Below are 12,542 nucleotides of genomic sequence, written 5' to 3'. Positions count from 1 at the left end.
TCCTGGCAGGGTACTTCCTGCTGCCGTCTGGGCTCTTCATGCTGTCGATCTGGCTGCTGAGGGCCTTCAGCGTGGCCTGGACGCCGGGGTCCACCACCGTGTTGGTGGAGTTACTGTTGGGCAGAGCTTCGTCCTCACTGAACTCAGGAGGAGGAGGTGGACCGGATTCGTAATCATGAGGGCCGCCCAGGAAATCATCCAAGGCAGCGGTGGGAGGTCCTGGGGGACCTGGAGGACCTGGGGGACCTGGCTCTCCAGGAGGCCCCTGTCAGACACCCAGGAAAAGGTGTTTTAACTTCCGTATTGTAGGGGTGAAAGTCAAATTGTGTTCATGAGACAAAGAGGAGCAGCACCAGAATTTTACCTCTGGTCCAATTTCTCCGCTGATGCCACGGGTTCCAGGAGGTCCCATGGGCCCTGGTTGTCCAACATACCCTTCCTTTCCATGGGGTCCAATAGGTCCAGGGGGCCCCTGAGTCGTGTTAGGGTACAGACTGCGTTAGTTGACAGCTAACAAATGAGCTTTTGATCAATATTCAATAATCAATAATAAAAGAAACTGACTCTGGCTCCACTGGGTCCAACGATCCCTGGAGTTCCCTGCTCACCGGTGGTTCCCTGTGACGAACAACGGACGAGACTTTAATCTGATGTAGAACGTTGACGATTTAATCCAAGAACACTGGAACAGTCTTTTTGGTTTAAATAGAGACAACTTCTGACAGCACACTGTCATCGCTCCGAGTGGAACAGTCTTTTTGGTGTGGGTCAAAGTTCTGACAGCACACTGTCATCGCTCCGACTTACCGGAGGTCCTGGAAGACCCTGCAAACCAGTGAAACCACGATGACCTTTCTGACCTCGTTCTCCATGATCTCCCAGATCACCTTTATCTCCTCTTGGTCCTTGAGGTCCCTAAAAAAAAAAAGAAAGATTATATTTCATTTAAGGGGACGGATTATTGGATATATTTATATATATATTTCATGTGATGTGGAGTTGTCAGATATAAACAACTGTGTACTCACCACTAGTCCTCTCTTACCAGCTGAGCCCGGTGGACCCACTGGTCCTCTAGAACCCTGCAGACAGGTCAGAATCAGATCAGAGCGTGATCACCTGAGTCCACGCCAACATCGTCATAGGACGAGGACAAAGTTCACTTACAGCCTCTCCTCGCCTCCCGGCATCACCTGGTGCACCAACAGGACCTGGAGGACCAGGAAGTCCCTGTGGTCCAATTAATCCCTCTGGACCGTGGTCTCCTCTGTCTCCCTGGAGAACCGACAGTGATTAGTCAGCAGAAACATTCCACAACACCTGTAGCAGAGGATTCTGGTAGTCACGTACTCTTTGTCCAAGAACGCCGTCCTTTCCTGGAGGTCCATCAGAACCTGAGGGTCCCTGGAGATCACAGAGAGACGTCAACATGTGACGGTGTCGGAGGAACACTGGGGTTCAGGAGGTGAAACGTGTGCGGTACTTACATCAGGACCGGGATCACCACGGGGTCCATTAGCACCTGGAACACCAACGGGACCTGGGGGGCCTTTCTCTCCTGATTGTCCTGTAGACCCCTGTTTGCCTGGTGGACCCTAAAGAAAAACAAATACAATAAAATCATGAGAAGGCTCCAAAACGATGTTCTTCAGAGACAACAACGTCACTGGAACTGACCCCTGGTCCTGGAAGACCTGGCATTCCACGTTCTCCCCTCTGACCAGGAAGACCCACAATGCCTCTCTGTCCTGTGGTTCCAGCTGGGCCTGGAGGACCATCAGGGCCCTGCAGTGGAGATCAGTACAGAGAGAACGGTGAGATGAAACTCGTACGACTAAAATCTGCCAAAACGTCCCAGAAACTTTGGTCGGGTTCTCTTTACCGTAGGTCCGTCTTCTCCAGAATCTCCTTTGTCCCCAGCACTGCCTGGTGGACCTGCTGGGCCCCGCTCTCCTTGTCTTCCAGGAGGTCCATGATCTCCACGCAGCCCACGAGGTCCCTCTTTTCCTGGAGGTCCAATAGCTCCAGGTTCTCCAAGTGGACCCTGGCAGGAGAGGGAACAGTAATGAGGTCCACGAGCCAGGTATAGACCCACCTTCATACTGGGTTCAAACTTATATTTTCATAGGTTTTCTTCAACACTTTATGTAGCTGTCCTTCCCTGCCTGCAGGTGGTGCTAAATACACCTTTAGGCAGATAAAAATAATATAATAATATAAAACTAATTTTGTGAACTGTGTTCAAATTTTTTACACAAGAAGAAAGTAAAAATAATTAGAGTGATGAAACGTTAGTTCAAGTAATAATTTTAGCACGCTAAAATGCTAGCATCTGGTACAAACTACGACTCACTTATTCACTGAATTAGTTAGTTAACCTAGTTAACTAGTTAACTACTAATTTAACTGAGTTACATTTAGAACTTTGTTTTTTTTTGTTTTGATAATGATTCTGACAGTTTTGTCCTGGACCTGGAACTGTTTATTGTTATTGCACATTGCCCTGTTTGTCTTCTGACTTTTTCCCGACCTAGTTCTGAATGAAACTCACAGTTGGGCCTGGTGGTCCCACTCTTCCTGCAGACCCGGGGAAACCAGTTGGACCCTGGAGACAGAAACAGGACAGGAGGAAGTCAGGAACAGGAAACAGTTTTAAAAACACGACACCGCTGAGGTTCAGTCAACAAAAAGACTCACTGGCGCCCCCTGTGTTCCTCTTCCGCCTTTGAGTCCGGCGACACCGACGGGCCCCTGAAAAAAGACACCCGATCAGAGACTGAGTTCATCAGGAACCGCAGCTCACACCAACTGGTGTGTATGTGTGTGTGTGTGTGTGACTCACATGAGGTCCGTGAGCTCCAGCTGCACCCTGAGGTCCTGGAGATCCAGCGTCTCCTCTCTGGCCTGGCTCTCCAGGCTCTCCCTTCACACCAGGTTGACCATCAGGACCCTGGTGAAAAAGTAGGTCACATGACGTTAAAAAACCAGACCTGAGCTGTCAAAATAAGAGCCGTTCAGCCGAGACATCTGCTTCTGTTACCGACCTGAGGTCCAGCGAAACCGACGGCACCGATTGGACCAGGTTCTCCTCTGGCTCCCTGCAGAGAAAGATTTATGTTCGACGTCAAACTTTTTTTTTTTTTTTACACCAAAGGGAAATCAACCTGACTTGGTCTTAAAGGGACGGAGAGACTCACATGCATTCCTCTGGATCCAGGAGGTCCAGCTGGTCCTTTGGGTCCAGGTTCACCCTGTGATGACATCACACTGTAAGTGTGTGTTTTCCAATGAAGCAGTGATTTTAGTTCACTGTAAGTGTGTTTTCCAATGAAGCAGTGATTTTTATGATTCTAAGAAGCAGCGCCGCGGATGTAACGATCAGAGACAGGTTTTTATATCGCCGTAAAGAAAAGATGTTTCTGACACGGAAATGAGAGGAGACGGGAGAGGATTCCTGTCTGCTACAGGTAAGTACAGGGTCAAAGGTCAGGTCACGGTGACAGCTAAGAGTGAAGACTGTACCTTCTCTCCACTGGGTCCAGCAGATCCTACTGGGCCGACAGGACCAGGAGCCCCCTGTGAAGACAGAGGACAGAGTGTTGGAGACAGACAGACGGTAACCTGTGCAGTCATGAAAACGGACAAACAAGTCTGGACGGATCTGCGTCTCGTCGACCTTTTTCAAACATCACAGGAATTCCACTGTTCGTGGCTCCTCTTACCCTGGCTCCGTCGTTCCCTGCTGTACCCTCGGATCCTTTCTCACCGATCGCTCCCTGAAACCAGCGGAGACAATCGTTCAGGTTGTTGCCTTGTCACAGTGTTGATCATCGGTACCTGTTTGTGACGTCCGTGGACGGAGAACTTACTCTGTCTCCTTTAGGCCCAGGGGGCCCAGAGATGCCCCTCTCTCCCGGCATTCCCTGAAGACCTGGAGGACCCACATCACCCAGGGCACCAGGGGGACCAGGACTTCCCTACAGGGACAAACACCAACATTATATAACACACTATATGAAACATATATGACAAGGTGAAATATAAAGATCCCGTTACCTTTGAGCCGTCAGGACCAGGTGCACCAGGGATCCCTTTTGGTCCTTGCAGACCAGTTGGGCCCAAGTCTCCTCTTTCTCCTGGTATTCCACGTTCTCCCTGGAGAAAAGGTCATTGTTATTATTATTTTTTTTTTCCTTAGTTCTCAGGAGGTTCTCCAACATTATTCAGATCAACGTTGACTTACTCTGGGTCCGATCTGACCGACGGCACCAAGTTCTCCAGGAATTCCCTGAAAGACACACACACACACGTCAATGAAACCACTGGTACTTAGGGATTCAAACCATCGACCTCATGTGCATGTGGACACACACTTACTTGATCACCCGGTTTTCCAGGTTCACCTGGAGGACCTTGATTTCCAGGCAGCCCCTTGAAGACAACACATGTCAATATACTGCCACCAGGAATATCACAGGAGGGAAACAGTTCATCCTCCCCCTCAGTCCCCCCCTCCCCCACCCCTCAGTGACCCTCCTGAAACGAATCGTTTGAATCATTTTACCTGGAATCCATTCACACCAGGTGGTCCCTGCTCTCCTCTGTCTCCGGCCACGCCCTGCAGGACAGAAGGACAAAGACACAGTTCTCATTGAAGACGTCTGTGGAACATCAGGAACATGGAACGTATGAGAGGAACGTGAACCTACAGACGGGCCTGGAGGACCGGCTGGGCCCACTTCACCGTCTTTTCCTGGAGGACCCTGGAAACACAAAGTATTGTTGTACCTGGTGAGTACACGGCAGTACTGCGAAGCTCTAATGTACTGCAGTAAACTGTTCTTAAAAGGACAAATCAAGTGGTTGGAGATGTGATGACATCACGGTTCTCACCCTTTGACCTGGAACTCCTGCAGATCCTTGTTCACCTGTCTTTCCTGGGTCACCCTGTCAACATTCAACAGTTCCACAGAGTACCGATTGTTACTGTCACAGGAATCCACTACTTTACATTCCACTCTTTTTCAAAAACTCAAAGATGTTTCTTACGTTGAAGCCCTTGGGGCCTGGAACCCCCATTGTTCCGGCGGGTCCTCTGGTTCCGATGGACCCTGCAGGTCCTGGACGTCCGTCCTCACCCGGGGCGCCCTAAATAAGAGGAAAGGTGTGACGATGACCCCGGGCGACATTGACCCACAGAAGACATCATACAGAACTGAGACTCACCAGAGGTCCTGGCTTGCCTTCTGCTCCCTGGACTCCGGGGGTGCCAGTGAGTCCCTTTTGGAGAAAACATCACAAATTGTTTCAATAAACCTTGTGACAGAACAAATTAAAAGATGTTTTATGACAAAGTAAAACATCGAGCTTCTCAGTGTTACCCTAGCACCTGGTAGACCAGGTTCTCCTGTACGACCAGGGTCTCCCAGGGAACCTTTGGGGCCTCCTGGTCCAGATATACCACGGTCTCCTTGAGCACCCTGGAATATAAGACAAAGATTCATCAGCACTTACTCATATTAATTAACCCAAAGATCAGTGAAGTGACCCACAGGAGCCACGGGTTGGAAACCAACTGTACCTTAGGTCCTGGAAGTCCATCAGCACCGGGGAACCCTCTGTTACCAGGAGCTCCCTACGGAACATGTCAGTGAGGTTCGTTTAAAAATCACATTCACCTTTAATCAACGATAATGATATTTTTTTCTGTTGTGTCAAAAGGTCAGAGGTCAGAGCAGAGAAGGAGAACCTTCAGAACCCAGTATGGTGTTCTACATGTTCCAGATGTTATCTATTTATAACTTGGGGTACTGGGCCCTCTTCGGGGGACACTGCCGTGACCTTTGACCTTTGACATTAAAGTCAGCTCCACTACTGAATGTTCTGAAAGTAAACGATGACTCACTCTCTCACCAACAGGACCAGGGGGTCCGACAGAACCAGGGTCTCCACGAAGCCCTCTCTTCCCTTCCTCACCCTGAGGTCCAATCACACCCTGAGAACCTGGTGGACCCTGGGAACAGATGAGGGGTGAGTTTATATTCCCTTCCCATATATGTTTATATATGTTGTTCTCCATGTTTTCACGTGGAACTCACAGGTTCTCCTTTTGGTCCCGCCTCTCCTTTAAACCCGGGAACACCAACATCTCCCTGTAACATAAACATTCAAGTATGTTTGGGGCAGAATATATACACATGGGGAGTGTTCACTGTATATTTACACATATATGAAGACACTATATGTTAATTCTCCAAAAAACCACTGTACCAGTTGTCCTTTGATACCAGGCTGCCCGGTGCTTCCCTGAGGTCCTGGTGGTCCAGGGGGTCCAGCGTGTCCTCCTTGACCTTGTGGACCAAGGTTCCCCTGTCAAAGGTGATTAATATTAATATTTACCTCTGGTTTTAACCAATCACGTCACAGCTGACTGAATGACCGATCAGTGAACCTACCACTGGTCCTTTGGTTCCCGTCCCACCGTCTGTACCCATGGGTCCCTTTGTGGATAAAGGTTCTGTGGTTAGATGTTGTCAGCAGCAGCAGCAGCAGCAGCATTAGCATCAGTATTAGATTAGTTATATTCACCCTGATGCCGACTGGTCCAGGTCTGCCCAGGTGACCTGTTTCTCCTCTCTGTCCCTGAGGGCCTTCAGGACCACGGACTCCTGTTGGACCAGGTTGACCCTTTGGAAAACAATCAAAGACAGGAGTTAAATTCAACATGTGTTTACAGTGAAAAAAACACATCATATACTGTAGTACTAATATATACCACGAACTAACTAAAAACTACACAGGTAAACGTTGAGTACTCGCTCTACTTGCCTTCATTCCTGGGCCCCCTGGATATCCGGAGGGGCCGCTGAGACCTAGAGGACCCTGTTGTACAAACAAATAATTATTAATACATGAAGTTTAATCAACTGTCTTTAATTATTCACAAACTAGTACTGTTAGAGTACAGAACCTAACCTACCATCGGACCAGGTTTTCCAACATTACCAGGTGGCCCACGTTTGCCCTGAAAGACAACCATGTACTCACGTCAATGGAATTGTATACTTGAATACTCATACAGTGCAGTACACATTCCTGTTACACAGGAATCAGTCGCTGTCATCAGGGTTTATGGTCTTACCGCGATACCGCCGGGCCCAACGCGTCCCCTCTCTCCTGGCATCCCAGCAGGACCCTGTGGTACAAAACAGCAGTTAGTCCCAATTGAAGCTGCCATTCAAATACTTGAAGTACTTCCTGTTAAATACTTCTGATTTCACTCCATCACATACAACATAATAGATTTATATAAAAATGTATGTGTTTTCATACGAGTGTTAAACTCATAACTCAGAGCTTTGAGACTCTGACCCACCATAGGTCCAGGGCCTCCCATTTGTCCAGGTGGTCCCGTAGCCCCCTACACAGGCAGAGGAAACAGATGACGTTGTTTTTAGTCCAACAGAACTCCTGATTACACACTGACACAGGAATCAAACCGCTGCACACAGAGGTGAGGTGCATCATGGTCTACCTTGGATCCAACGGCTCCAGTTTCTCCCTTCTGACCAATCGGTCCACCGTGGCCCTGGAAAGAAAATGTCATCCTGGTCACACACACACACACTTTTTAATCTGACCATAAATGGGAGTAAATCTAATGAGGTAGTACTAGTACTCACTCTGTGGCCCTTCAGACCAGGAGGTCCAGGAGTACCAGGGAACCCTCTTGGACCCTAGAACATGTAATAAATATTGATTTATGAAAAGTCAAGATGAAGATGATGATGATGAATCTAAATATCAGGGCGTGTCCAGAGGTGGTACGATTCCTTACAGCTGATCCGGGGAATCCAACCTCTCCAGAGTTTCCTGGTTTTCCTGGTTCTCCCTAAAATTAGACGGGAAAATTAGATTTGTTTAGACAGAAAAGTATCAGAGTGAGTTTGTTTCTCATGTACTGAGAGTTTGTGCTGATTACTATTTAGAACTTTCCGGAGCGGTGCTAACATCTCACGGAAACTAAATCCTTTTAATGACACTGTCATCGTGACCAGTCGACGGTGAGAAAGACAAACAAACACTCACTGTGTGTAAAGTGTAGTATCGTGTACTCGGATAAAGAGTGATTTCAAGTAATATGAAGATTACAGTTTGACAGTGAATATATCTCTATATATACATATATACAAATATATTTTGCATATGTGAATGCAGTAACTGTATAAATTAAAATACTGCGTTTCTGATTTCTGTTTAGACCTGAGCAGCTTTGACCAGAGTACACAGGTATCATACACAGGTAAGTGGTATTACTACAAAAATACTACATAGAAGAGTCCAAATCAGCAGGTAGATGTCAGTGTTTCTCATCTGTTTTTTTTTAATCTGTGACTAATTCAAATAATTGGAATTATTAATAAGCAGAAATGTATCAAATTCAAATGATTGGAATTATTAATAAGCAGAAATGTATCAAATTTAACAAATGAATTAACATGATTTACATTCATTTAGACAGTAGGTGTCACTGTCCCTCTGGTTCTTTCTCATATATTTGTTGACCATCAGAGCGTCAATTGTGTACATATATATATTATATTTATATATGTGATCCTAAATACATGGTTCCTGTGCGTAGGAGCTACAGCAGTTTGTCAAACATGAAGGACAGTGAGTGACACACTTACATCTTCACCTGGTTTTCCTGGAGGACCCTCAGCCCCCCGTTGGCCAGACGGACCCTAAATGACACACACACAATATCCTTTAAAAACGCGATCTAAGTCGACTCAGTTGTTATGAAGTTTGATTTTTTTTTTTATTTATGAGAATAATCAAGTAATTATAAAGAATATATATATATGTTGTACCATATGTCCTGGGTCTCCAACGTCTCCATGAGGCCCCTGTGGTCCAGCTTGGCCCTGAAGGAGAAGAAGGAGAGAAGCCATGAAGTATTTAAGTATACACAGTACTTCGAGATGAAAATGTAGTCGTGTGTGTGAACTTACAGGGGAACCGTTTGGACCAGGAGGTCCTCTTGTTCCTGCTTCGCCCTAAAACCACCAGGAGACAAAGTCAGATTTAAAGCCCAGGTCTCCACCGCTGTAGTCCACAGAGTGATCTGGTATCAGTACCAGATGTCCTTCCTGACGCAAATAAAACCTAGGATTTGAGGTCAAGGTAGAAAAACCCAGAATCCTCTAGTAGCTGCAGTCCAATCATTTCATTTAGTCGTGTATTTTTTTTTAGGGATGTCCAATAATATCAGCCGACTGATGATACTGTAAGAGAACGTCTGTCCAATCCTCTCCATATGTGGACAGGTTCAAAGAAGAACATTAGGAATTTTGCCGACATCATCTTACCCTGGAGCCGCTCAGCATTGCTTGTGGTCCAGTTTTCCCATCAAACCCTGAGGCCATTTGGGACATCAGACCCTGCAGGTGAGGCAAAAAAAAGGTCATGCATTTGATCATTAATGATGTCACAGGAGTCTGGTCTCAGCCGAGGTCCGTAGACCAGTTCAGTCCAATCCTTTTCAAACCAAACACATTGTTCTTTCAGCACAAGGGAACTGTTCCCAGTGGAACTCACTCCTGGTGATCCTGAATGTGTTGGATGTCCTGGAGGTCCAGGTTCACCGGGCTGACCAGGCACACCAGGCTCTCCATCGTAACCCGCGGTACCCCGCAGTCCCTACAGAGACGGAGACAAATGAAGTAAGAGATAAAAACAGAAGGAGAGATTAATCCAAATTAAATCTTGAAGATTGTTTTTCCACCAAACAGTTTAAACCAACATTCGGTCGGAAAAGGACTGAAATGTTTTAGTGTCGACAGAGTTGTGGCGGTGACGTACGGGCCGGCCTTTGTTTCCACGTGGTCCTCGTTCTCCTGGAGAGCCGGGTGGTCCCTGTAGTAATCAACGAGGACAGACAACAGTCAGGTACAATAATACACAGTAGTACATGTGCTGTACCATGTTCTTTATAATGTGGTGAGGTACAGTCAAACTAGGAAATGAAATCCATAAACAATCGTACCATGGGTCCTGGGCGACCTCTGATACCAGTGACCTGGAAGACAATTCACAGGTTACCTCTCACAGTCACACACAGAATGTAGTTTAGTTTGAGTGTTTTATGACATGTGAAGTAACTGACCTGGGGGACATCGCCAGGCTCGCCCTTTTGACCCTTATAGATCCTGTCTCCACCTGTATAAAGGAAAAAACACAGTATTTTTATATCGTGTACCATCAGGATTAAGGTCATTAGGTCAACCATCAGTGTTAGAGTGACCGTGTGTTACCAACAACAGTCGTCAAAACAAAATCAACTCAGTCAGTCTGATTTTAGTCTTTAAAGGGATGCAGTGTTCCCTCGTCTATCGTGAGGGTTATGTTCCAAGACCGTCCGCGATGGGCAAAAAAAAACGCTAGAGACGTGATATATTATACATAACGAATATATTAACCCTTTATGAATCCTTTAGGAGGTATCGTAGGTCATGTAATATGGCAAAAAACGTAACAAAACTTTCACAAATCTTGTATACCCGTACGTACAGGTTATTTATTTTTACTGTTTTTTTCTAGATAGGCTAGAAATGCTTATTTTATCATAAAATAATAAAAATAATATCGCAAAAACCCGTGATAAAGTGAAAAATCCGCAAAAAATACAAAAATACATTTAAAATCTTAAATACCTGCGATGCACCGAGGGAGCGACAGCCGAACCGCGATACAGCGCGGGACGACGTGTGTATTCAAACACTGCATGACTCACCAAAAGTGCTGGTTCCACGACCACCGGAAGAGTCTGTCTGGCACACGGGGCAGCACTCGTTTTCTGGGATGTAAACCTTCTCACAGTTGGTCAGTTCATCACAGTGGATCTCTTCGCACAGGACTTGGCCGTTGTCACAGACACAGATCCGGCATGGATCTGGTTTCCAGATGTCCTTGTTTGTGTACACCTGGCCGTCCGCTTTGCAGTTCACGTCATCTCCTGGAACAGACGGTGGACGTTCTTAGTTTAAGACATTTTTTTTTGTTTCTTGTTATTGCTTATGAACAAGAGAAACAACCACACTTCCACGTCGGTCCATGAAAATTAGCAGTAAACAATACTTATGTCAGCGTGTCTCTGTTTTGAGTAAATGGTGGCTTAAGCCAGTTCCAGCAAGTACCACCAGTCTCTGATTGACTTAAACACCAATAAAAATCAAAGACCAAAAAACAATTTTAAAAAAAAAAAAAAAATCTGACACCATGATGTGTACTTCAATAGTTGTTCTCAACTATTTAAAAAAAAAGGTTTCCAGTAAATAAAACGTTATCAAAGGAGATGTATCGACATGAAAACGAAAACTGAACAAAAATATGCAGAAGAAACAACGTTGAACAGAACCAACATGTGGTTCTCGTCTCCTAGAACAGATTGTCCTGCATTGAGATTTGGATGAAAAAAAAAAGAAAAAAAAGCCTGACGGACAAAAGCCTTTGTATTAAACCTCCAGCTTTTGGGGATTTTCAGTATTTCCTTTCACCTTCCCAAAAACTAAAGTTATATTAAATGACAAAACAACTGTTCCTCTGAAATATCCGATTTATGACTTGGCTTGAAAACTGTAAATACGACCTGTTCACAACTGCGTGTCCGTCCACTTCTCCAAACTCTTGTCATTAAATAATAATATAGTCGTTACAAAAACATAGATACGACCACAAATTAATATAAAAGAAAAAAAATGAGGGCGCTGTTCCTCGCCGTGCTGACGTCAGTTATTAGATCGTGTCCGTAACTGTCTCGCTGAATGTCACGCTTATTACAAGCTGACTTTTCACCGCTGGAATATCTTTAATAAACGTATTGATAGGACTTAAAACCGGTAAAAAGATTAGGCAAACAGTACCACGCCGCACCAAAGGGGGCAGACGTGAGCCCATCAGGTGCTTGTTGATGTTGGTCTTTAACACAGAGGCCATTAGTGCTAATAACTTAGCGTTTTAGATTTAGCCGTTCGTGTTTTATATTTATTTATTCAACTGGTTCCTTTCAAACGGAGTTCTGTAACAACATTGCAATAATAATAATAATAATAAATAGTATTGTACACCGAAACAGATTTAGGCAGACTTTAAAATGAGTTTCCTTCGAAACTAAGTAAATACGTAGAACCTGAAGGACAAAGTGATGAAGAGACTTGAGGATGAGAAGAAGAGCTGGACATTATTCACAACTGAAGGTAAAAACCATAAACGTTTTTCAGCTTTTATTTTTTTTTAAAAAGTCCAATATTGAAGTATAATATTTCACCCTTTCGTGTTAAATATTTGCAGAACTGTCAGAATTAATTAACCAATTAAACGAGTAAAACCGTACAGCTTTCAATAATACCACTGTAATGTTTGAAGTCGCCATTTTGTTTCGTTTAGGTTCATCTGTTACTCGTGTTGAATTTAAATTACAAAGTAAATTTTAAATACAAATGTAACAACACGGAGCACAGCAGCTTGCTGACGTCATCTCT

General features: G+C 45.2%; 2 protein-coding genes and 2 long non-coding RNA genes across 4 annotated transcripts in view; 3 read left to right on the top strand and 1 right to left on the bottom strand.

Annotated features, from left to right (window-relative positions):
• Positions 1-12,542, bottom strand: part of col5a2a (collagen, type V, alpha 2a) — a 28,837-nt gene that overhangs the window by 2,576 nt on the left and 13,719 nt on the right. Inside the window, 49 exon segments of the mRNA XM_017039770.2 lie at positions 8-265; positions 365-472; positions 565-618; positions 808-915; positions 1,029-1,082; positions 1,168-1,275; positions 1,351-1,404; positions 1,488-1,595; positions 1,678-1,785; positions 1,883-2,044; positions 2,552-2,605; positions 2,698-2,751; positions 2,843-2,950; positions 3,045-3,098; positions 3,198-3,251; positions 3,523-3,576; positions 3,723-3,776; positions 3,870-3,977; positions 4,057-4,155; positions 4,244-4,288; positions 4,378-4,431; positions 4,565-4,618; positions 4,710-4,763; positions 4,894-4,947; positions 5,050-5,148; positions 5,227-5,280; positions 5,382-5,480; positions 5,582-5,635; positions 5,906-6,013; positions 6,099-6,152; positions 6,271-6,369; positions 6,456-6,500; positions 6,589-6,687; positions 6,829-6,882; positions 6,980-7,024; positions 7,142-7,195; positions 7,376-7,420; positions 7,535-7,588; positions 7,683-7,736; positions 7,838-7,891; positions 8,691-8,744; positions 8,874-8,927; positions 9,015-9,059; positions 9,372-9,443; positions 9,601-9,702; positions 9,865-9,918; positions 10,049-10,081; positions 10,169-10,221; positions 10,796-11,017. Coding sequence (XP_016895259.1) covers positions 8-265; positions 365-472; positions 565-618; positions 808-915; positions 1,029-1,082; positions 1,168-1,275; positions 1,351-1,404; positions 1,488-1,595; positions 1,678-1,785; positions 1,883-2,044; positions 2,552-2,605; positions 2,698-2,751; positions 2,843-2,950; positions 3,045-3,098; positions 3,198-3,251; positions 3,523-3,576; positions 3,723-3,776; positions 3,870-3,977; positions 4,057-4,155; positions 4,244-4,288; positions 4,378-4,431; positions 4,565-4,618; positions 4,710-4,763; positions 4,894-4,947; positions 5,050-5,148; positions 5,227-5,280; positions 5,382-5,480; positions 5,582-5,635; positions 5,906-6,013; positions 6,099-6,152; positions 6,271-6,369; positions 6,456-6,500; positions 6,589-6,687; positions 6,829-6,882; positions 6,980-7,024; positions 7,142-7,195; positions 7,376-7,420; positions 7,535-7,588; positions 7,683-7,736; positions 7,838-7,891; positions 8,691-8,744; positions 8,874-8,927; positions 9,015-9,059; positions 9,372-9,443; positions 9,601-9,702; positions 9,865-9,918; positions 10,049-10,081; positions 10,169-10,221; positions 10,796-11,017 — 3,782 coding nt within the window.
• Positions 5,929-8,829, top strand: LOC107989775 (uncharacterized). The gene is made up of 3 exons (XR_003052227.1): positions 5,929-6,030; positions 8,261-8,302; positions 8,642-8,829. It is a non-coding gene; the product is annotated as an uncharacterized LOC107989775 (long non-coding RNA).
• Positions 9,066-10,004, top strand: LOC112488308 (uncharacterized). The gene is made up of 3 exons (XR_003052225.1): positions 9,066-9,449; positions 9,571-9,725; positions 9,846-10,004. It is a non-coding gene; the product is annotated as an uncharacterized LOC112488308 (long non-coding RNA).
• slc4a3 (solute carrier family 4 member 3) overlaps positions 11,024-12,542 on the top strand; it is a 44,012-nt gene continuing 42,493 nt past the window's right edge. Inside the window, 1 exon segment of the mRNA XM_025063911.1 lies at positions 11,024-12,257. The gene's annotated coding sequence lies outside the window, so the exon portion shown is untranslated.

This window comes from Cynoglossus semilaevis, chromosome 16 (genome assembly GCF_000523025.1).
Source record: "Cynoglossus semilaevis isolate Cse_v1.0 chromosome 16, Cse_v1.0, whole genome shotgun sequence".
Taxonomy (NCBI): domain Eukaryota; kingdom Metazoa; phylum Chordata; class Actinopteri; order Pleuronectiformes; family Cynoglossidae; genus Cynoglossus; species Cynoglossus semilaevis.
Note: the sequence above shows the minus strand (reverse complement) of the source record. Positions and strands in the feature narration are given on the sequence as shown.